The sequence below is a fragment of the Cataglyphis hispanica genome, chromosome 11, assembly GCF_021464435.1.
Source record: "Cataglyphis hispanica isolate Lineage 1 chromosome 11, ULB_Chis1_1.0, whole genome shotgun sequence".
Classification (NCBI taxonomy): domain Eukaryota; kingdom Metazoa; phylum Arthropoda; class Insecta; order Hymenoptera; family Formicidae; genus Cataglyphis; species Cataglyphis hispanica.
The window spans coordinates 5459069-5484174 of NC_065964.1; the positions used below are offsets into that span (position 1 = coordinate 5459069).

The 25106-nt window shown below is 43.7% G+C and overlaps 1 protein-coding gene across 1 annotated transcript in view; it reads left to right on the plus strand.

Annotated features, from left to right (window-relative positions):
* LOC126852645 (uncharacterized) overlaps positions 1 to 25106 on the plus strand; it is a 70648-nt gene that overhangs the window by 9734 nt on the left and 35808 nt on the right. Inside the window, 5 exon segments of the mRNA XM_050597639.1 lie at positions 12983 to 13134; positions 13237 to 13313; positions 13393 to 13449; positions 19749 to 19835; positions 20709 to 25105. Of these exon segments, the coding sequence (XP_050453596.1) occupies positions 12983 to 13134; positions 13237 to 13313; positions 13393 to 13449; positions 19749 to 19835; positions 20709 to 25105 (4770 nt within the window).

The following is a 25106-nucleotide window of genomic DNA, read 5'->3' on the forward strand; positions in this document are numbered from 1 at the left end:
AATATCGCGACTCGCGGCGCAAACAACGGCTGTGAAACTCTACTACGGTGCATCGATGCTGACAATGAGACAAAATTGCATCCGGCATTGAAGCCGTTTGTGTGCTCGGCTGTTTTAGAAAAGTGCGCGGCGCGTTTGTAGAGCAAGTAGTTATCACCAAGTGTTGCGTGTACAATCGCGCGTGTCTGAGGCGCAGGGGCGAAAGAGATCGCGATCGAGAAAAATCTCATCACAATGGTTCACACGAGTTACGCGCAATGGGCTTGCTTGCCAAGCACATACCGGAAAAAGGTTTGTATGTTAACTGATTCTTATGGATTCGATCTGCGTGACACATGTGTCACGTGGAAGGAGTATTAAAGAAAGCGTAAATCAAGCGCTCGTAAAGTAAATGTAATACAGATTAAAGGGAGTCTCCGAGTCGCGGATAGATCTTACCAAGAGAGAGAGAGAGAGAGAGAGATGTGAATAATTTTACATAAAAGCCATTTCGCACGAAAAAGACCGTTTATCTTGAATATCTGAAGCAATTTTTTTTTTTTATCTCTCGAGACCTCTCGTTTATGATGAATACTGTGGATAGTTTCAGCGGAGTTGGATTCTCGCAGCCAGCGGGGATTACGTTCTCTTGCGGAGAGGCGCCTTTAATTCCGTAACAATCGTAACTTAAGCGGTCGCTGGAGGCTTTAATTGCGAGAGAACCGGAGATCTCTTTAAACTCTCTCTCTCTCTCTCTCTCTCTGTCTCGATCTCTCTCAATCTCGACGAGGGCTGTAGCTCGCGGCGCTATTCGGGAAGCAGACGCTGGTATTTATCTGCGAACATGCAGGATGTAATCATCTGGCATACGCAAAAAGACTAATGCAAAGTTTTACGAGATTAATAGGCAGAATCACGCCGAAATTAGAACGGCGAAGAGTATGACGATAAAGTATATAGCGCCGCGATGATAATGATCCGTTCGTGACGCGAAACGTCGTCTCTCGATTCCTTCGTCGATCGGAAACTTGACACGCGAAATTGAAAAAAATGCTCTCTCGGTGCAACTGCGATATACGGTCGGATATAATGGAATTTTTTTCTAGACCTCAACCGGAAATATCGCGCGCTCTTAACTTCAGAATAAGAGTATCGTGAGTGTGTATACCCGCAAATATTTGCGCATCCAACGTTTGCTTCGTGCACACCTCGGAAAAAATATCGACCGCACTCTTCGAAGGGGAAGGCCGCCCATAAAAGCTTCATTCGCTTATTTTATTGTACATAATGCATTCCTCTTAATGTTTCGCCTCTCCCCTCCGGTATGCGTAATGTCATGATCGGCGAAATGAAACGTAACGAAACGCAATGTTCGAGTGTTCCAAGTTGCGAATGGATCTAGAAAAAAATAGAGATAAATTATTTAAGAGAATAAATAAAAGAATATAGAAAAGAAAATAAAGAGATATATTTTTCGTGACAAAATTTTAACTAAACTTCTTCGTCGAAAAATCTGATCAAATTATCGATCGAATTTTGAATAACGAGAGGGACTGTTCGGTCTAGCGGAAATCTGAATCTGGTAGATCTGGTGTCGTATTGTTAATAAAAATCCCATCTTTCGCCTAATGCTTTATAAATAGCTCGCCGTTATGAAAGTCGTCCTTTAGTACAGTTTGCCGTTCGATACGTCAATATCGAGGTGCAGGCGGGTCCTTGGACCCGCGAACCTTGGCGTCGCGTGTTTGCCCGATATTATTACCCGCAGACCAATTGATCTTTACTTGCTCCAACAACCGCCATTATTCTCGAGTTTCCTTCTCTCCCCTTTCGCGACCCCCGCGAGATCCCGCAAGGAGCAGAAGAGACGGCAGCAATTGTGAAAATTACGTAGCTGTTGACGGCGGTCTTGTTTTCCCCGGCTTCATCCGTGAGCCTCTAATTGTATTATGCGTGTACGCCCGTCGTATCTATCCGTTAGAATCCGATGGGAGCGCGAATTACGTTAAAACATGACGCGATTTGACGCCCGAAAGGCTGCGAGGAAAAACATGTCATTGCTATAAAATTTTCTTAATCTCAATGATTCCATTGGGGAAGTATCGTCAAATGAGGAGTCGCATGGAGTCGATGAAGGAGATTCGAATCTAGGACGTCTCTATTTTAATTTCTTCGCATAATTTTTGATCTAATATTTTGCATGTGAAAATATATCGATATCTGTGGACGACAGGGGGGAACCGTAGATCAGAGCGTATTTCGAATCGCCGCGAAACTATGGCGTGTGGTATCAGAAAACTCTGGAGATGACGGACGGTATTTGAACTCTGACCACCCAGGTTGTGGAGTCCGAGTTGTTACCCGCTATACCAGGGGTTCTCAAATTGCGGCATTTACCAAAGGGTCATTGTTCTATCCAGGAAAAACTTTAGAAATCGCAATTATATTCCATTCGTCGTACATTTGAATTTGCGATTAGGTTCTCGTCGATCTTGACTGACAATATGACATGTAGATATTTTATCCGTATTTACATATCTTGATGCATTGCAGACATTTCTTCTTATTTATTTATTACCCCCGCGAGTAGAGAGTTCTGCAGACTCCTTTTTGCATGCATGCACTGTGGCCGACGTGGCAGATAACTCAAGTGATCTTCTTTATAAACGAACGAGATTAACAAGACACGAGGGGTGCGCAAGAAGCTCGGGTTGTAACCGATGCTTCTTGGTTTACGATTAAACGTCGTAACAAGAGCAGCGATTGTGGCTAATTAATTCCAGATCTGCAACTTGAAGCCGAAAACATGCGTGGCTGTTACAGGCGATTTTCTTGTCGTACTTTGATTATGCTATAGCGGAAATATCTATAACATGAAACATATCTATGACAAATAATATGTGTCCTGAATTCATATAATTGTAGAATAATACTATTATTTCTCTTCCATCACTCATTATCTCTTAATACTTTACTTAAATAGCGAAATAAAAATGTCGCCAGAAAGTCTTCTTCCTTTTTTTTTTTTTTTGATTTTTTATAAAAGGCCACGAAAAAAATAGTCAATAAAATACTGATAAGGTTTAAAAATTCATCGGACATTAGCGTGAACATTATTCGTCGTCAACGATCTTAGAAAGGTTACGGCCAACCTATATCTGTATCTATTAACATTGACCTGAAGGCGCACCTACGCGCCGAATAATGTCAGGTGGATTCGCCTCGTCACTTATGCATCTCGTATCGTTGACCCTAAATCTAACACGGTGCGCCTTATCACGCGCGTTACACACGCACGATGTAGGAGTGGCGAGGGCATTGCGAACGTACCTGCAACAAAGAGTCGCGCACTGTTACCTGCATTGCAATCGCGTAACGATTTCGACCGAGGTCACGTTAGTGCGATTGCAATGTCGGTGTACGCGTTCCACGATCGGATATCGAATATGAATATGTGATATGTAATCGTAGATAGTACCTCACTACTCAGGCATGCAATAATTAATGCGACAAGTATCACGAAAGGCAAGCGCGCGCGTGCGACGTGTAGCGGAAATGTAAGAAGGGCACCACACTTATATAAGGCATCGCGGTTGTATTGTGTATCGCTAAGTAAAAAAATAGATGTCTCCTTTGACAATCATCTTCGACTATGTGTATGTACAAAGATAGAGTCGGCGATTAATCGATTAATAGCAAGTCTGAGAAAAATATAAATTGACAATTCAAATTTCTTAAAGATTAAAAATTATGCGACGTTGTCTTCTGGCGGAATATAATATTAAATTTTGGAAGAAATTAAAATTTTTTTTTTTTTTTTACAAAAAATATCGCGGAAGATATTTATTGATATCTCGATAGATAATACAATTTTTTATTAATATTAATAAATAGAATAACATACACGCATGATGTAATTTCAATGATTTACGACCGAACGTTCGTGCGGGATTACGTCGAGTCGGATTCAACCGGGGTGAGAAGATGAGGAGCCTCGGGGAGTCGGGGGAGCGTGGGATGAACCAAGATCAAGACGAGAGGCTTGCGGGATATAGACGGACGAGGTGCGGTCCGGCGAGAGAGCAATCGCGCTTCGAGAACCCGGTTCTAATATTGTCCTAGGCCAGTCTCTCTCTCTCTAAGTGAGCCGACCGGACTCGACGCCAACAGCTACGCTGAATATACGTCTCATCGCGATTTTTTATCCAGCGAATTCGCGCGTTTCACACGAGAAGCGAGAAAAGATTTTGGACCGATAGTTGTGCGTGGCAATTGTGACAGGTCGTGAAAAGCGGGTTCGTACGAACATTGGTGATGGGAAAAGCGAGGCAAGCTCGCCGGAAAATCAATGGAGTAAAACGTCCAGGAGAAAATACACGGTGAGTGGTGGACGACAACTAAGTGCGCAAAGGCGGAATTTGCCAAGGGGATCGGATTCGCAATCTGTTTTAGTGAGAAGAAAGGCTACAAGGGGAGAAAGAAAGAGAAAGAAAGAGCAGATAGCTAGAGATATAAAATTGAAAATGTTAAAATGTACAATAGATTGAGAGTAGATATATATATATATATATATATATATATATATATATATATATATATATAGTGAATTAATGAGTGAATTAATTTAATTTTAATGACACTATCTTTGGCGAATTTGAAGCGTCGATTGTTTTCAACTAGAATGATCGAGATATAAGTTTTTTTATTGGAAAAAATTTCGGATCAATTTCAGCATGATCAAACATGCATATTTTTTTTTGCCACGATTTCCATTAATTACGTGCTCCATTTTTAAACACACATCATCTGCGGATAAAATGGACGAAAGTTTTTAAGCGCGAAAAAAAAAAATATCGTTTCTCCCTTTTTTTTCTCTCACACATATACACGCAGTCCCATTAATATCCGCGCTTTCGTATTTTTCCGTTTCCTGTAGACTTAGAATGGAACAAGCGTGTACTTACATACTTAGAGAGAAGAAAAAACGAAAACAAATGTAAAAAGGTAGAAAGAACAAGCCTATATATGTAAGCATTCATATAATTAACCGGAAATCCATGTTCTTTTTTTAACAAACATATTTCGAATATTTTATCCTTTTATCATAAAAGCCTTTTATCATAAAATTATATATATATATATAAAAAAATTTTTTGGGGCAGCGGATAAAAATGGGCGAACGTGTTCGCGCAAATATCAACCGCAAAATAATATTGCAGCTCTTGCTATTTCAACCATATTTTCATTCCGTATTTATCTTCCCGTTTGTTCCCTTTTTTTTATTTATTTGATAATTTTTTCCCTTTATGCTGCAATGTTTTAACATCGTCGAAAGAAAGATTCTTTCGCTTTGTAGAATGCGGTGAATTCGCGTCCGCTAAAAACAGCACCGTAATCGATCGCGAGTCGAGAATACGGGGTCACTGTGTGCAGGGTTATTACCGGCCGACTTGCAGATGACATCTATAGAATCGATTTCATCCGCATTAGAACTGATTTGATTTCTGATCGAATAAATTAACGATGATGTTTTACTTGTGAAATTAATAAAAAGCGATTAGCAGACGAAAAATAAATTTCTTGCTCTGCATTCTGTATAAATATTTATACAAATTTTACGAATCTTTACCATCGCAAAGCGAATGCGGACATTTGGGGGATGTGTGTACGAGAAACTTGAGACGCGTCGACCGAAGCGTATGGCTATTTTCAATTCGGAAAGCTTCGGGCAAGCTCATCGATCGAAGGTCATCGGATGACGGTATCGAGAAGCGAACGTCAAGAAACTCTGCGATATCGCTCGATACACTTTTATTGGGATCATCGTCTACGAAACGAAAACGTGATACGCGTGGCACGGTCATTGTGTATTTTTAAACGAATTGCATCATCAACGCGTTTACGCTTTCGCGCGCTAACGAGCTCCGACACGTGAATAACATCTAGTAGTAATAGGCCGGTTTACATTTATCGTCGTATTAAAATATTCGCGATTAAGGCAGCGTTTGTGGTTGGAGAATGATAGCGATTGAACGCGACGTAAGCCACAATGCGCGATAAATCATGGTAGCGGATCGGAAAATTGGGTGTAGAAATTAATTAGGGACTTAACCCAGCCTACGACATAATCCGTGGCTATTAGTGGCGACCGAACGTAGAGAGCGAGCAGGTTATCGATACGAATATATTTCATCGTAAATAATCCGACGTTATTCCGGTCTGCGGAGGAGAGAGAGAGAGTGTCATTGGTCTGGTACATTTTAATTTATCGATGTGTATCAGGAATAGAGGGAGAATTTCTTGTTTGTACATTATATTCTATTATAATATTTTAATGACTTTTCCCGGAAAAATTCCTAGATTCGTATTTTCCGGACGTGTATAGAATAAACGAGAACGTTTTATGGTACCTAAATGTTAAATTTTTATCTCTCGTAAAATTTTACCTTCACCTTGCGCTTCTTAAGAAGATTTACCGGCTCCTTCTCCTCTCTTCGAACGATATAAATAATCGAGGGTCGTACGATGCCAGTCACATGGCGTCGTTGATTTCTTGAATACGCGCCAGGTACTCGACGCGGGTTTTAACGGATTCAATCAAAGAGTGATTTGTATAAAGAGAACAAAGCCTGACGAAAAGATTGAAAAATATCGGTTTTCAATGAAAAATGACTATCCTGTTTCCATTCTATACACAAGAATATATTTTCCATAAATTCCATGGTGAATGACATGTGCCGTACATATCTCACAATCACAGTTTTGTTCTCGGATGTACATATGTATATATATTTCATATTTATATTCTTCCAGCCCGTCAATTACCGGCCACCGCCCGATCTCTCTCGGTGACGGAATGCGCAAGCGGGTTAATATCCGTTGTCGCGCAAAACACGCGGGCGTCTGGTTTGTGTGACACCGATAATTCAAGGGGGCGTTGACGCGATTTCTCTCCGCGCCTCTTCTTCCGCGTCACCCGACGCGAAAACGCACGAGAGAGCGCGAGTCGTCTTCCACCGTGCCGCACGGAATGTCCGCGCGATCTCATAAACTTGTTAACGATCCATAATCGAGTAAGAATCTGTCATAATCGTTCGAATCGGACGCGTTTGTGAATGACATTATCCTCGCAAGGCGGATAGAAATTATGCGTGTGGGGTAAGATACTCTCTTCCGGAATATTTTTATGTATCTGTTACCTGCTGGTAGCTATTTCTGCGAATTTTTCTGCCGAGGAAGATTTTTTCGAAATAATTGTGTAAAAATAGAGCGCGGGAAAAGGTTTTAGTGGATTTGAGGTAATTTTGGAGAGGGGAAAAAGGGCAGGTTTCTTTTCACTCAAAGTTAATTAAAAAGCGTATTAAACAAGTTAAACGTATCTACCTTTTTAGTTTTTTGTTCTCTCAACAAGATAAGTTAATAATTTGCGTTTTAATTTCATGTTTTCGAAGCTATTCCATTAATTACACACATGCGCCAACATGAATATTCCTTTGAAAAATAATTTAGCACTTGAGATATGAAACACTTTTAACGTATACATGATTTTTGTTTTTTTGTTGTTTTTTTTTTTTTTGTTTTTTTGATTATTTTTATAAGACTTTATTGAATTTTTTAAGCGGCCAGCGAATATTCATGCGATAGATATCGACGACGAACATCGAATAGATTTCGCGGCTGGAATATCGGATATTGCATAAATATCCGCGAAACGTGACTATCCAAACTAGATTTATATGGATATTTATACGGAACGTCAATGTTACTGTAATGGATCATGCATGGCGATCGCGACTCAGACTTAAAAATACAAACGAGCTTTGTTTGAAGCAAACTTTATTGAACGAGACGAACAAGTCATATGGATTTTCCTGGAAAAATATTGTATATTATATAAAAATTTGTATAATTTAATTAATTTTTTTTTTAAATATACTTTAATGGATTTTTTGGATATTAAATATTAATTTAATTTGATTTTTCTCAAATATAATACGAATAATTTAGAAAAGTTTTACATAAAATAAGAATGATTTAACACACATTGAGATACAAGAATAAAGAATTCTCCGATTCGTCATTTTGCGTTAATTACCCTTTCAAAAGAAAGATTGTAAGGAAGAAGGTTGTCAAACGGACAAGAGAGAATGCCAGTCAACGACGTTTATATCGCGATCTGTTTTTCTTGCTTTAGCGTAGTGAGTTTAATTGCTTTTCTCTAGTCTACCTTCTAATTAAGCCTTCAACCATTCTCGGCGAGGCGAGGAACTAGCCAAATGCATAATGCATTTCGCAGGACTCGATGTCGTCGTCCTTTCTTCCTGTCTCCTTTGAATCCCTCCCGATTTGCCTCCATCCTCGGTGTTTCAGCGCGTCCTGGGCTAATGGTCGAAGTTCGTCGTCATCGTTTCGATTGCGCGTAATGCACTTTCGATTGAATTATAATTAATGCCACGCCATGCGCGTCTCTCGCATTGTGAGCTAACAACGATCGGAGAAACTTGCGCCGAGAGACGCGCGTTTTCGGTGACACAAATAATCGATTATAAACTAATAACTCATAATTCACATTCGCGTGCGAAGTGCGTGTTATCTTCCTGTAACTCTCGTGGATATAACTTTTATTCCGGGATTATAGTAATTAATCGCATGATTCTCTCTTCGTTAAAAGATTCACCTCGGTACAATTAATATAATATGACTTATAACGAATGGGTCAGAGAAAAGTGGAGAAATTTTCCACTCCCAGATATTCGTGAAAGCGCAAAGACTCGATTATGAATTTATGTAAAGTCGTATGCTAATGATATTTTTATTTGATTAGAAAAGTCTCGTTATTAATTTTCTCATAATTTTCTTCATTTAATGTGTTTTTAAGAAAATGCGCTCGGTCGCCCGAATTAAATCCAAATATTATGATCTATAAATATCAATGAATTTATTTTATTATACGTATATTTTTTTTGATTTATGTACGATAATATCATTTATAAATCACTGTTATCTTTGGTGCGTGCACGAATATCGCGTATCACGGTGGGTGTCTACTGATTTATCGCCGGTTGATTTAGGGCGGTATGGATGCGCGCGCGATCAACAGCTAAATTACAATTTAGTGTCTGTCTCGAGTCGCCGCAATTCACTTCGCGACTAATAAAGCCTCCGCGAGAAATAGATTTCGAAACGAAATATTGAAAGATCTGACGTGCGCTTCTTAGAGCGAAGCACCTAAGCCTCCATCGCATTCCGCTCACGTAGCTCGAAAGTGTCGACTACCTGGAAATCCCTTCAACTTGTTACGCGTTTCTCATGCATACGCTATTCGTAGGCAGGTCTAGCTGTCTCTTCTTCTCCGCGTAAAGACGATTGACGTGCCTAAAGCTCCGGTAAAATCCACGACGTCAATTTCCCCGTTGAATTGTTCATAAAATATTTACATGGTTCTTCATCTAAATTAACGTTATTCGGTACATCAGACGAGGGGTGTGTATTTACATTTGAAGAATTAAAATTCTTCCCGCAGTGTTGGAAAAATTGTTTTCCTGATAAATACGTAGCCAGGGCAACGTTTACGTCATTTTACGATCTTCCATTTCCGCTTCGTAACTTATATCTGACAAGTTCCATCCGCGAATAACGTCAAACTTGCACTCATCGCCGGATGCATTATGCATACTTTTTGCAACCGATCGTTTTCACGTGGCGTTACGCGTGAAATTTCATGTCTTATTTGGTAGCGAAGTGCTCTTTACGTCGCTCAGAATAGAGAGACCGTTAACGATCCTCGACGAACGCTAATTTCTCGGTTTCCACGATGTCTTTTGTACGTAATGGGCCGCCTTATTGCGCGATAATCACATAATGGGCGCGAATTGGCTCCGTCAATTAAAGCTGGCACGAAGTCGTCATGCCTTTCTTCGCTCGATAGAGATAGTTCACGAGGCGAAGCCAAGAGAAAATTATTTCTCTGTCTTATAACAGTTTTTCTCTTAAAACAGATAAGCTTGTAATGTTGAAATATGTTTTGATCAGTTTTAAATTTTATCAGTTCTAAATAAGAGAAAAATGAAAAAAGGAAATATTAAAAAAAAAATTTATGTTTAAAAAATCTTTTTCATTCGGATCGGACTCGAAAGACGAAAGTTCTCCATTGGTTTTCGTCACCGTTAGATCGATTTGTTCTCGCAATTATGTAAAGATAGTGTAACGGGTCGGGGAAAAATATGGGATCGATTTCACGATGCTCGTACGCACTCGAGAATATTCAATTTTTCGGTCTGCCGCGTCGCATGATTGCCGCGCGTGAGATATAAATCACCTCGGAAGCGCCGATACAATGTTGTATAATGAAATACGAAAACACTTTCGCGAGATTTTTCGAGTAACGATAAGAGTTATGGCGAAGAGGGCTTGATGTGCGAAAATTGCTGTTGACGTGGAAAAATCGACTTTAAATTGATCGAGAAAACAAAGGAAATAATTCTCTCTCGCGTTCCTATTATTTTTCTCCCAAGTTCCACGACAGATGCGAGAATTACAAGAATTAAATGTCAGAAACTTGAAATCTTTCACCATCGGTTTTTCTTTTCCTCTCTCGTTCTCTTCGAATTCCATCTTGATCGGTGCGTCCGAAATGATTCTTATGAATTAAATTATTCGACGTTTATAACGTTTTTTTTTAGCGAAGTGTGCGAATAACCGCGGGCGGATTCGGCATCCTCTGTAGTCGCGCGATCTCTTATTATCCCGCAAGTGCTGCGCGCGATTGGTCACGATGATCCTTGACCGGTCTTACATCACTTTGTCTGGTTTTTCCTTGCTTTCCACCGGATGCTATTATCCCGCGTTGTCGGAAAGCAATTTCCTTCGTCGCTTTCTCCAATCGCTTTTGCGGTTTCCCTTAGCTAGCCGCACGATGATTAAAGAGTCATTAAAATCGGATGACACTTGACCGTAAAATAGACGTTTCGAAAATAGTATATGGTCGAAAGATATAAAATTGAAATATAAAATATATATATTAATATATTATCAAAATTGGTACTTAAAAATTTTATATTATAATAATATTATTTTGTCTATTAAAATTTCATTTACTTATGTAAAGAATTTATTAATTTAGAAGTTAAAACGCAACACTAGGATGTTGTCGCGAATAACTTGGAAAGCTCTTTAACTGCGAAAATAGCTTCCATTGGCCATTTAATGAAGCAGAGCGCTCCAAGTTTTGTCGATGCACTTGGAAAGTCGTGTCGCGCATAGTTAAAAGTTCGAAAGATTTTATGCACGAAGCGTAAAGCGTGCAGTTCCTGCACTGATATAGTTCAACGCTCGTCCGCCCGTTTCACTTTGAGCGTATTTTCGTGACTATCCGCTCGCTCACCTGTCGATAATTTAGCTTTCTGCCTCCAACTTGAACACAATTGCCTTTGCCTTCGATTTATTATAAATATTGAGGCACAAACAATTTATCTCTCATCAATTTTATTCTATTAACATGCCGTACAAACGGTTCTCCCTGTCATTCACTGTTGCTTATGTCAAACTATCTTCACCGCTGAAATGCGAGATATAACTACAATAGATACATACATCTTCAATCGAGTTTATGCACGAAACAATACGGTTTGGCCGGAATCCAGTTTACGTTACGTAAACAAAATCGAAACTCTCGTTTGGAAATCGGGTCGCCGTATATCTCGTCGTTACACCCACCCCTCCGTTCTTCTCGAAATCCAAACAACATCGCGAGGAAGGTCAGTCGGAAAACCTTTTCCGTTGTTCCGCTGTAGCCGAAAAGTCTGGCGCCGGTGCGACGGCGATCCAACGACGTGGATGCATCCTATCCAGGAGACGAGCTTCAGTATTCGTTTCTCCTTCGACGCGTTGTGCGCTATAGTTTCCTGGTCTTCGGCTCGCGACTAAGTTTTCATTCGATGACAGTTCTCGTCTTGCGAAACTCACGGCATAATATTGTATTTTTATTCGAATTTTATGACTTGTTGCGCGAGCAACGTGCCATTTGAAATGGATTTGAGAGAAAACAGCTGTAAAACGTCAATCGAATAGATAAGAGTGTACTCCCTAAAATAAAAGGATACATGTGCGTGTTTACGAAATAATAACATCATATTAGTACGCGTCGTTTGTTTTGTAAACACCCAAAGAAAGTCTAACGTTCAGAGTTGTCAACATTTGGTGACGAAAGTTTTTTATCAGTGACAAAGGAAAACAGGATTGAGGCAAACCTCCTTAGCCCGATATTTTTACATTTGCGGTAACGTTCTGTCAGCTATCGAGCGGGAGAGCTCATCGGGATGTTGAAGTTCCGAGTAGTATCCGGCCAACGGAAGCGCGACGGCGTGGTGAGAATCTTAAACGTCAGCGACTTAAATCTCGACTCGAGGCGCGGAAAAACGTCGTCGTAAAAAGAAAAGTTAATTTTTCTCGGATTTATCTCGGGATTTATTTATGTTGTACGTGAATCGTTCGTTCAATTTCGCTATCGCAATAAATAAATGCGAAAGCATTTTTCCACGGAGAGACGCGATTCTTTCTTAGTTTATCGATACGACAGATTTAATTAGACATTTTTGCGCTCTGTAATCGCTATGTAATATAATCGATCATCTTGAAAAAAAGCATGTAATCGTAAAGGAATTTATATAAATATCCACAGCATTTGCTTCCTGACAAACTATTGATTTCTAATTCATTGTATTTCGATTCCATCGTGCCGTAATTTGTCGTCGCATCGCCTGCGCGCTCGCTTTTAGACAACGTCGCGTGTCGACGTCTGGGAAGTTGCCTGCCCCCAGGCGCATCGAGGGACTGCAGTGGCTCTCAATCGTCCGCTCGTTCTGATAATTCGCTCGATGTTTCGATCGCGATCGACCGAATCGCGTCAACCCGCATTAGTTTGCGTTTAATGATCCTCACAGATTAAACTCTTACAGATAAAATTGCCAAATGTTTCTAATCTCGTTGATTTTATTTGTTGCAGGTAAATCCGGGCAGCAAGGCAGCTCAGCAGGGAGTGAGAGAGGGTGATCTGATTAGTAACATTAATGGAAAGAGCACTCGAGATCTGACCAACAGCGAGGCGCACGCTCTGCTACGTAATTCCGGGGAACAGTTAAAGCTTGGTCTCAATCAGTGAGTCGTTTTTCTTTAAGACATCAAGACTTTTTGCGAAATGACTGAAGCATTAAATTTTATTTTAATCGAAAATTGTATTCTGTTTTTTTTTTGTTGCAGGGAAAATATCGGCTCGCCAAAGAGGAGAATCTACAAGAGTAGTCTACAGGAGAATACCACGACCGAGATTCAGAATAGTAAGTATTCGCCGCGAAAACTGATCAATCTCAAGTGAAGCGACAGCCAATTGTCATTTTTGTCATTTCTGTGCCGCAGAGACCACCACAAGGACCATAACGCGCACGCGGACAGAAGCGGAGAAGAACGTTGCCAGTAAGTTTGCTGTCTTTCTACAAAATCATAAACTTTTTTATATTATCTCAAATAAAGATAGAAATGCGATAGAAAAATTTACTTACGCAAAACGATGAAAGTAATCGCTTGATGTGTAAACGTATCAATCGATAAAAAATAATTAACAGATCGCATCGCCACAAAAACTTTCGAACGCATCGAACGTGGCCTATGATTAATTAAATATGATATTGAATTTACGAACGAATTTCCAATTAATCGCGAACGGTTTGTGCAATGAGTTCACCGTGTTCGGTATCGATTCCCGATTAATCTCGCACGATATCAAACATCGGGCTTGTAGAGTCCCATCGTCATTTTCCAATTAATTTTTAACGCGTCTAACTCGACATATTTTACGGGTATGCGACCATGATTGCTAGTAATCGAAACAAGTTCGGCGGAGGTAACGTAGTTAGTTCATAGATAGAGTCGTCGGTAGATGATTATCGTGTCGACACTCTTAACAATTCACGACTCGTTCTCCGCAACGCATATCGTTCGATACTCGATCGTTGTCGTTTGCAACGCGTCGAGTTATGTCGGAGGACCCAGAAATTACCCACGCATGACTGCCGGTGCTTGGTCGAGCACAATAATCCTGCCAGTTAACTGAGCATATACAATGCGCGTAGTTTAATTATCTCCGATGATCTCAATGGCGGACAATAGCGGCCTGTTCCTTTATGCGCGACAGCGGTAGAAGTTAGCCTCGGTGACATTTTGGTCGAATTAATCAAGTCGGCCTTCCGTGCATCGTCATTCATTACTTAAAGTAACATTTTTTTATGAGAAAAATAAAAATAATTTTCTCGAAAATTGAATCGATCGATGGAAGAAAATTTTTCTCATCAATCCAAGATTTTGAGATACTCATAAGTATGAAGATTAACTAGACTAAAAAAATATCTTAAGGATCGTATGAGATATCGGTTTCGAAGGCTGTTATCATCGCGCTTAATTAATCGCCGATAATTGGCCGCCCGTTTGGATCCTCGGAGTCTAACCGAGGATAATGACGGACCTAATAAGTGCAGCGTATGACGTGTACGTTGACCATAAACGGATCATCCCACCACTTTGGCCATTATTACCGGCTCTTTTCTCCAAATTGCCCTCTCGTCGTCGCGGTACAGTGCACATCCAGACGGCATACCCACGCCTCGCGTCGAGAGCGCGCGCCTGTATTGTCTCACGCATACGCGACACACCTGTCCCCGGTTCACATGTACGCTCTCATCTACGACGGTACACCTGCGACCACAACGACACGCGGCAATTCCGTGCCCGGCGCACCCTCGGCTCTCCAAGAAGGCCCTGCGTCGAGGAGGCGACCCTCTTCGTCTCCTCTTCTTTCCTTTTCCGAGGCCTGCGAGACCCACCTTCCTGTTCAGTATCAGGGAACGCCTTGTCGAGCGCGCCGCGCCGAGTAATCAAATTTCGAACCGCGGTGCATTGTTTGTTAAAAAAAAAGAAAGAAATTTACACCGCCGGAGGAACGTAGAAATGTCGGATACGAAAATTGGGGTCGATTACATAATTTTTTTTTTTTTTATTTTAAATGCGAGAGTGGTAAAGCGCGGATAATGAAAAAGTGAAGTGCCAGTGAATCGCCACAAAATAAATTTGCATAACTTTGAATCGTACGAATTTTTTCTCGGCGCGGCATAATGATATTTAACGAAACGCGAAATTCATTATGACAGACGAAAAATACAAGAGACCATTGACAATTATGTGATCGACCGATCGCGAGTTTATTACAACATAATTTCTCGCGTATAATCATTTTTACGTTAAGCTTGTCTCCGATACAACGACCGATGAATCAATTGAAAACGTTCGAGTTAATATAAAAGGCAACGCCGATGAGTGTTTGATCAGGAAATGCGTACACAACAGCGGGGATGCCTGGCGATGCGAATGACGCGATCGTCAACAATACGCGTATTATCCGACAATACAATAGTCGCGAATCGCTGTTTAATGAAGCTGTACGCGGTTATGTAATGACGAAGGAAAGGGCATCGCAACGATAAATTCATTGGGACAAATCACGCGACGAAAGTAAATTCAGCGAGAATGCGTTGGATCAATGATAATTAATGAAGCTTGAAAACGAGGAACAATCGTGATATTTTACGTAGTAAACGAGAATCCAAGTTAAATTATAGGAATTGAATTAAGTTGAATAAAATCGATACGATCTTCCGAGAAGAGGATGAAATTCTTCGATTGCGCTCAATGTCTGACGGCGTTGAATGAGCGATGCTCGTCGCGATGGCGCGGCTGCAACGAGACGACGAATCCGTTGGTTATGACGAAACGTCCGTCCACTCGTCGTCATCATCGTCGTCGCTCGGATTCCGCGCAGAAGATCGCCTCGTCGCGTTCCAATGCCCGATTTCTGACCGCGATTCGTAGCTTCGGCGCTTCGTGGAAACGGCGAACGGCCAGGAGGATGAGCAGCGCGAAGAATAAGCTGGAGACGCGTCCGAAAAAGCTGCTCGTCAGAAATGACGAGGCCGAATCGAAACGCGTGGGAATCCCGAGAACGTTTAACGGAGTCCACCTGAGGAAGAGAAAGATTCTTGCAGGCGTAGAAACGTCGCGAGTCAACGACACCGGACAGAAGGGAGTCGATGGGATTGGCGGAAGAAGAGCCGGGCAGCTCGAGCGTGAATATTACGAGCACCTGGAGGCGCTCAAGTTCCTTATCGATCCGCCGCCGTGTTTTCGCAACACGGAGACCCGGCAGAACTTTGAGAACAAGCTGAACAGCCTGGATTTCAGGCGGATGAACACAGTGGCGATCCCCGAGGGACCCGGAGCGAATAGATTCCAGGAGCTGAAGAGCTCACCCGACGGGCTCCAAAGTACGAGTTGGAGCCTGACTCGCGGAAACGGCCTCTCGTACGACGTTTGCGAGAGATCGTACGCGGATACGCTGGATCGCATCGTGGAGGAGCATCTGAAGATCGAGCGCACGATGCTCGATCTGTTTGTCAGAGCGCCGATCTTGAAGAGCCGACACGGCGAACAGGTGTCTTTCGCGGGGCGCGAGAACAAAACCGTTCGCTTCAAGGACGAGGTGAAGCGCTCGGGAACATCTGTCGAACACGGGGAAGGGTTGAGACTCGGGGACGAGGGCTCCGAAGGGATGGGATCGAATAATCGTGTAAAGACGAAGATCACGAAGGTGGAGGGCTCGGACTTTTGTCGAGACCGGCCGCCGGGCGAGAGTTCGAACATGTTTGATGTCGAAACAGGGAACGGTAAGTAGCGATTAAAGTCGATTAGGGAAATTTGGTATGATGTATATATACATTTGACGGGAACAGAGATTGGAGAAAAGCACGTATGTAAAAAATATTTATAAAATTTTTGTGCAATTTTTTTTTTAGACGGATATAAAAGTTATTTAAATAATGTTTAATTACTGAAGTATGGGAAACTTTACTGTTAATGATTTAATTACAACGAACGTTTTGTGATAAAGTTTCTTTTATATCACTCCAGCGTTGACATCAACAGTACGCTTCTTGTCACTGAAACTCGATCGCGCTTATAAGCTGTTCTTGCCGTAACGAATGAGGCGGCGCTATTAGTAACGCGTCATTAGGTTCGCTTTTTGAGGGTCATCCGATTCTTTAAATAGGATGCACTAGAGTTATAAGTGCCACGTCGATCACGTTGTCAGTTAATAAAATCAAGCCGTATATCATCGTTAATTATAATTTTATGATAAAATATAATTTAATAAACGCAAAAAAAAACACTAATTTTTCTTATATTTTTTAAAATAATAAATATTTTAAATAATGTGTGTTTGAACAATTCATATTTTTATTGGTACTTATATTATTTTTATTGATTTGTTTTAATGACATTCGTCCGCGTCAACGATACTATCGACAAGCTTACAATTATGGTAACAATTTCTTGGCAATAATCTTTCGTGCTTGACATTTACGGTTGATGAAACAGTTTTCGGTTTACGTCGCGAAACGCGGTTACAGTCGCAGTCTCGATCGAATAATGCGTCACCGGAAATAGCAATCTCCGTTTGTTGAGCGGGTTTGTTCGAACGGGAATTGTTTCTTTATCGTGAACAAGTCGCCAGAGCTTTAGAGAGTATAATTATATGTCTGGAATACCATTATTTACGTCAAATTTTTTTGACATTGAAAAATAATTGAAAATTGAAGATGACATACGCGAATCTCCGAGATTTTCCCCCCCCCGGAAATCCCGTTCAATGTAAAAATCAGATACAAGGACGAGGATCTTAGATCCGTCGGAATCTACGCGATGCGTGACGCCGGTCATCGATTATGCAACGGACGCGCAGAGTCGTCGGGTAATAAAATATGTCACGCCGACGAGATTGCGCAAGCGATGAGCGAGGACGGCGACGATCGGATCGAAGGAGATCCCCCGCCGAGAGAATGACGCGGAGGGCGCAGGAGGGTAGGGCAGGGTAACCCGGTGGTGGAGACGAAGATGGAAGACGTCGGATCGCGGAAACGTGGGCTTGGCACCTTCGGGGCATGACGGGGCACACCCGTCGCGCCCATCGCGCGTATTAACGCGCCCATGGCGAACGGTCCCGGCGATGGTCCCGGCTCGCCAAATGCATGTCCCCTCCAATTTTCCTCCGGGGAAAAATCCGTCACTCGTAATTTGCCCCGCCGCGCAGTTTTTTACAGTAACAGCGACTGTAAATTAAAAAGGACCGTTGTTTATATTAACTGTTATGACGGCGAACGTAAAATCTGACTATGAGAGAGAAAAATAAATTTTTTTCATTTTTCTTAAATTATGGAATGGTATAATACATCTGTAGTAGTTATTCCGATTTTCATCCCTTCTTATTGTGTTTGCGGCAGCCAAATCTTCCACAAGTTCCTTCGATTCCATTGCGCAATTAATGCGATATATTTTATTGCACTCGGCGACTTTTGTTGCGTAATCGCAAGGCCGCAACTCTCTGATGTACGCAGAGCGTAGGTTTTTTTTACGATTGTGTCATCGAGCTTCCGTTCCATCGGATTCCTTATTTTAGCTACATTCCCTCCTTTCGCCGGATCGAGTTACGAGCGTCGCCGAATTAAACGGGTCAACTCGCTGAAATACGAGGGGGCGCGTTCGTTCGAAAAAGAAAAAGATACTCCGTCACTTCCGGATCTCATGTGTATGTGTGTGTGTGTGCCCGTGCCGTGACGCAACGAAAAGTGTGGAAAATAGATGGGTGCGCGACAGTCGCTCGACCGGCATTGTGTGCTCGGAAGGAAGTCCAACTCGGAAGCGGCGCTATTCATGAATTCAGAGGTGATTCTAGAGGGGACGTGTACATGTTCTTGTGTGTGTACGCTAATGCGCGTTACAATTGTGTCCCTGTTTATAGTTTCGAGTCTGTATATGCATACTTTAAATATCCAGTACGCTTCTTCTCTTCCCTCCCCCCCCTCTCCCTCACTCCTCTCTTAACAAAGTATGCTTTCCGGAAATTTTTCCTAAACATTTTATCGAGACTCCTACAGGAGTCATTGACATATCTGAGTGCAGAATGATCTGCGCACACAAACTCTCTTTCATCGCGGAATAAATAAGAATTTCGAGATCGAATTCTTCTGAAGCGTAGAAAATTTTTAACACCGATGATGGGATTGGAAATTGTCTCATTGTGTGCGTGCATACAAATTCACCTGGATCGACGTGTGATGGTATGTAGGTACACGACGAAACACGTGACTCTTCACGGGTGGGAGACGCGGGCGCGTTTCACGGGTAGCGATGGATCCACTCGTAGTATGCTCGGTGCATAATCGCGATTCACAAACCCTGCAGGTCGCGGTGCGGTTGTGCGACGATGATTTGCGGGTAGCTGACGTTTAACATGAGCGACGTCGTCGGGATTCTCTCGCCTAAATTTAACGCGCTCGTTCGTGCCTCGTGCACGCGTGATGCTTCATCGTTTTGCGGACGGTGGTGTTGCGAATTTTTAATGACCGATTAATCGATAGTGCGCGAAAGACGATTTGATTAGTGTGCGAGAGAGCTGTCATAAGAATATAACGTGTCGAGGAATCTGCCGGCGTGTGGCAAAGTAACTCGCATATAGTGAAATTTATAATTTTTAGATTTTTTTCTCTCTTTTTTGCGTATAATTTTATATTTTTAAATTAACTGTCGCGAGCAAAGGAGGATAATTTTTAACTTTGAATGAGACAATTTTCTAATAATCGCGCATCGTAACATGGAACCATTACTTTCAGATGACACAAAAGTCGAGCAGAGCTACACCAATCAGAACGGTGCTTTGAAGAGCTGCCCGGACGAACAAGGAAGCGACGTTAAGAAAGGTAAGTGGGCCTCGTTATCGACAAAAGGGGATGATATACAATACTTGGGATGCTGGACTGGACCACGCTTGTTTGCATGATCAAACACTGTACATATACGCGAGTTCTTCTCTCTTCTTTTCTTCATTAAGCGTCATCTTGCGATTGCAACTGTCTGGGGCGATCTTACTAAAAGCTTGTCGAATTGTCTCGAATATAGGGAAGACACTTGGATTTAAATAATGTATCGATAAAAGATGCAGGATACATTAAAAGTTAGCGTAGTAAGCTTTCCTCGAAAGTTAAAAGTAAAAATATTTGAGGATTTAAATCAATCCAATTATTGTCAAAGATTCTAAACTAAAGAAGAATAATTTTCGAATAATTATTAAATTATTTCAATTTTAATATCTTTCTAAAATTTTTATTTATGAACATTAATAAATTTCTTTGCCCCATAGTCCCGAGAAATTCATCATTCCGCGTATTTAATAGAAATTCGTGGGAGAGATCGAAGCTATGACTTTCCTCCTAATGTAATTTTAGTAACAGCTTTTTTTCATGTAATACTCTTAAAACCTTAAAATTTCACTGTTTTCCTGCGCCGAGCGCAGGGAAACCGTAACGAACTGTCGTCTTTAAACGTAAAAATAAAAAGACGTACGTGAAACGTACGTGAGAAGCGCGCGCGAGAGAGAAAAGTCGCGTAGAAATACGCATAGCGAATGGTTACGTGGAGGCGAAAAACGGAGACTGCGGAGAAGCTACGGAGAAGTTACGTATAAACGACCGCGAATATTTACGGAGAAATCGTGCGCGAGAGAAGAGAAAAAGAAAGAGATGAGGAGGGAGCTCTGACAGTGTGTTTCTCCACGAATTCGCGAAACGTCATAGGATATTGCGTTCTCTCGGATTACGCGAGCGACGCGGAGGACATCAGCAAGGTCGGGATGCCGCAGGGTAAGAACGGCGGGCGCACTCGCAACCGCGGCCGCAGGAATCGGCATCGACGAAACCGTCCGTCTCTTCAGCGACCTTCGGCGAATGTCGCGGAGTCGCCGCGGAACGTCGAGCAGAGGAGATTCGACGAACAGCTATCGGCGTCCTCGAGAAACGGGGGCGACGACGACGACGACAACGATTCGAAGACGAACGACTCCATTTCGGAGAATGCCGATCCGATCGAAGCTGGTGGATCGTTGAGTCCTCGATATCGATTCCGCCCGGACGATAGACGTAGAGTCGAGAAGATCGAGCTGAAAGAGTCTCGTCCCGGGATAATCGAGATTACGACTGTCAGCAGTCTACCTCTCGAGGCGACGATCGGCCATATCGCCGGGGTGGGCATCCTGGAGACGGGAAACGGCGAGCGGACGACAGTGACGATATCGGAGCCGGTGGAATCGATACGGCCGTTTCCTGTCTGCTCGAGTACCAAGTTATCGTCGGCGAATGGAAATCGATTGGAGATTCGGGAAGTGGACGATAGCGATACGGAGGTCGATTGCCGGCCGACGATCGTCGAATTCGAGCCTGCCGTGGAAAGGGAGCCGATCGAAGGGCCAAGGAGTTTCGAAGTGCTCGAAGAATCCAAATCGTATGGTCGAGTCGGGCAGCAATTCGTGCCGCGGAAGAAGTTCTCGAAACCGGAAACGGAATCCCCGACCTCGATGTGCGCCACCGTGATGCCTAAGGATGTAGAGAGGAAGCTGCGGAATTTTATCGAGGGCCTGCAACTGCCGACCTTTTCCGAGGAAGCGACGGAGGACGATGGACGACCTCTCGAGAGAAATGTGTCTCGAGACGTTTCGACAGAGGAGAGCAAATCTGTTGAAAAAACGGCCGTTACATCGCGCCGGAAGATGAGGAAACGCGCGATGTCGACGGCGTCGCATTACGCCCGCAACTTCCTGGACATCATACAGGAGGAGGGCGAGAGGCTGTCGGAGGACGAGGCGCAGCACATCAGAGATTTCATAAACGAGGAGATTAGCAAATATCGGCGCCAAGATAGACATTCCGCCGAAGAGGCGATTGACGATACCGAAGCGAAGCAAGATGATCCGGAAAAATTCGACAGAGCTTCCGACAAGCTGCAATGGGATGTTAAAATTAAGATCGATACGACGGAAGATGATATTCCGGAATTACATTCGTGCGATAAGGTGAATAATCGCGAAGAGGTCGAGCAAAATATCGAACCGAGTTGTGCTAAAAATGTCGCGAATCCTGAAATGCAGATAACACAGAATATCATATCTATCAAAGTAACTAACGAGACAGATGATACGCCGTCTCATGGATCTATGGAAATTGTGGAAGCGAACGCAACGCAGGACAATTTAGGGATTGAGAATCGTATCGAGATCTTGGAAAACGATGCTGGGAACAATGTCGGCGGAGAAAGATTGGCAAATAATAAAGAGGAAAATGCCGATGAGAAAAGTACGACGGTGAAAAGTATTGTGAACGACGCAAATAAAGCGGAAAATAATAAATTATTGACCAAAGTCGAGACACTTGCAGAATCGTCAGAGAAACGCGACGTTTCGCTAAAAGATTTCACCGTAACGCGCACGGTGACCGACAATCCAAGTGTATCGCGAAAGGAGGACGAGACTGATTCATCCTCGAGTGTTTCGGCAACGAAACGACCTCCGCCTCTTCCGCCAAGAAGATCGTCCAGTTTCGGCCACGAGTCTCAGAGACCGCCGGCGCTACCTGAAATAGACTATATCTCGAGCGTCGCGAGTATTCACCAGCAGCAGCCACTCGACGCAAATGACGAGTCGACGAATTTACTCGCGCGGAAACGCGGGAATCTCGAAGCCGAGGAGGACGAGTCGCCGCGACGACCGGAGCTTCCTAAAACTTGCTGCCAAGGTTCCTCCACGTGGGGAAAAATTTTTGAAGGCTCTTCTTCCGGAAGATGGCGCGAATCCGCCTCGACTATCATTGACGAGAACTGCGTAAAGCAGGCGGACACTTGGAAGAAAAACGCCGAAGACGGCCGATCGATCACGTCATCGGGTATTCGCGACGATGATCCGACACGCTCGCGCGACGTCGGGACGCGCGGCGTCTCGTTGGCAAACGCGACGAGCACGGAAATAACGTGTCGCGGGGAAGGGAAGCCCGCGGCGACGCTTGTTGCAGCAGCGACCCATGATCGAAGCGCACCGCCGAGCCGGCAGGAGGGTGAAGCCGAGGTGCATAGGTGTTTTCCTTCGCACCGGCACGATCCGGGCAAGAAGAATTCGACGATTGACGGATCATCGAAAGACGATAAATCAGATATCGGTCCGGATTTCTCGACGATGGGTTCTTCGAGTACCAAGAATACCAAAGGAAAATCCGAGCGAGAAGGGAGAAACGTGAAATCGACATCGAGCTTTCTTCATTCCGAGCGAATGACGAAGAGCGAGAAGAAGACAGAGACGAGGATAATCGAACGACACGAGGAAAGCTCGAACGCTAACCAGCGCGATAGCCTTCGCGATTCCAAATATTCGACGTGGGAGTCGAAACGAGAGGAGAGGCACGAGGAGAGGCATGAGGAAGAAACGCGCAGCTTGTCACGGCGGAGGAACGCGAGGAATTCGTCCGACGACGAGGCGAGCTCTCAAAGGCTGGACGTCTCGGCGAGCAAAAATCCCTCGCCCGAGGGCGACGTTCACGATTCTTCCAGCAGTACTACGTCCTTAAGTACCGTGAAGCATCGCTCGTTAGAGGCGTTGTTGACCGACATCAGTGCGACCGCATACGAAACGAAGAATAATTCGAAGAACGAAACAAAAGAAGAATCCCTTCTGAAGAGAAAACTCACTTTGATGAAAAGCGCGGGAGAGATCGCCGATGAAACGTCAGCCGGGAACTCGGAATCGCCGCAACCGGTTCCTTACTCGCCCGTTGAGGATCTTTATTACGTGCCGCTAAACGACGCCGAGGATGTTGGCGAAAAAATCTTGAAGGACACGTCGCGACCACCGTCGTCCCTGCGGGAGCTCTGCGTCAAGAGGATTCTATCGATGCCGTTCGGGTGGCAGATGATCGACGAGATCACCGCGCCCAAGTTGAACATCTTTGAGAATCTGCGGACTCTACAGAGGTTTGTGAACGACGTGCCGCGAACGAGAGCGCGTCAGCAATATAACGATAACGCCCAGCGATTAAAAGCAATGCATGGAGTGAGTGATGCTCGACCACGTGGACTAACGAAAATGCCGGACGGGAGCGAGTCGCCGCTTCGGCCTAACGACATTGTAAACGCTCTTTCAGACCGGACTAGGTCGTCGAGTGTTAATATTGAATTGTCAGAGTCGGAGGGTGAAATGGAGGAACGATGGCGAGCTCTGTCCACTTCGGAGGATCCCAGGCTTCTGGTATGCCTGTCGCCGTCGCAGCAGGCATCGCGGATACGCGCGAGCGCGGACACTCTTCTGGATCTTCATCGCAAGTTCCTGAACCGTTACAGCTATCGGGAACAACAGCCGCGGTGTGTTCCTGTGCCGCGATACCGAGTGGAAATTCGTCCGATTAAGGAGGATGATGACGCTTCGAAAGCGTCTTCCCGAGCAACTAATCGAGACGCAACGGTCGAGAGATGGAGCAGCAGGCTGCTGGAAATTATCAAAGAAGAGAGAAAGGATGGAACGAAAACGATAACCGAGAACAAAGTCCCGGATTCTTTAGAGCATAGCGAAGGTCAGGAAAATCTCAAGGCCGTCCGATCGAACGACTGGTCGAATCTAGCAGGCCGCGATAATCGTCGAAGCGCCACCGCGAATGAGCTATTCTTAGCGGCGGCGAGGGGCGAGGATGGCGAATCGAGCGACGATAAGCCGAGCGGTCACGTGATGGATCGACTTAGGATTACGACACGGTCCAACGTAGCGGAGACCGACGAACATTGTCCGTTGGCGAACGGCGCTGCGATAGTTCGCGATTCGGAGAGATCGTTCGCTGCGAAAAACGCGTTCGCCTTGAACAGCGCGATTGTCGATCGATTGTCGATGGACGTGACGGGGAAGAGGACACCGCCTCTTCGAAGAACGACCGATCCTGGCAAACACGTGAATCCGGCGCTGATCGACGACAGACTCGAGGTACCGCCGTTGCCGAAGCGCACGGTTACGGTTGACAGATCGTGTATCGATACGACGAGCATCTTCGACCAGAATCCGCCGAGGAGTCATCTGGAGCGGCGAAGATCGCGTCACGAGACCGAGAAACTGAAACAGGTGGCCGCCGTGGAGATTATGGATAAGCTGAAGACGCTGCAGACGGAAACGT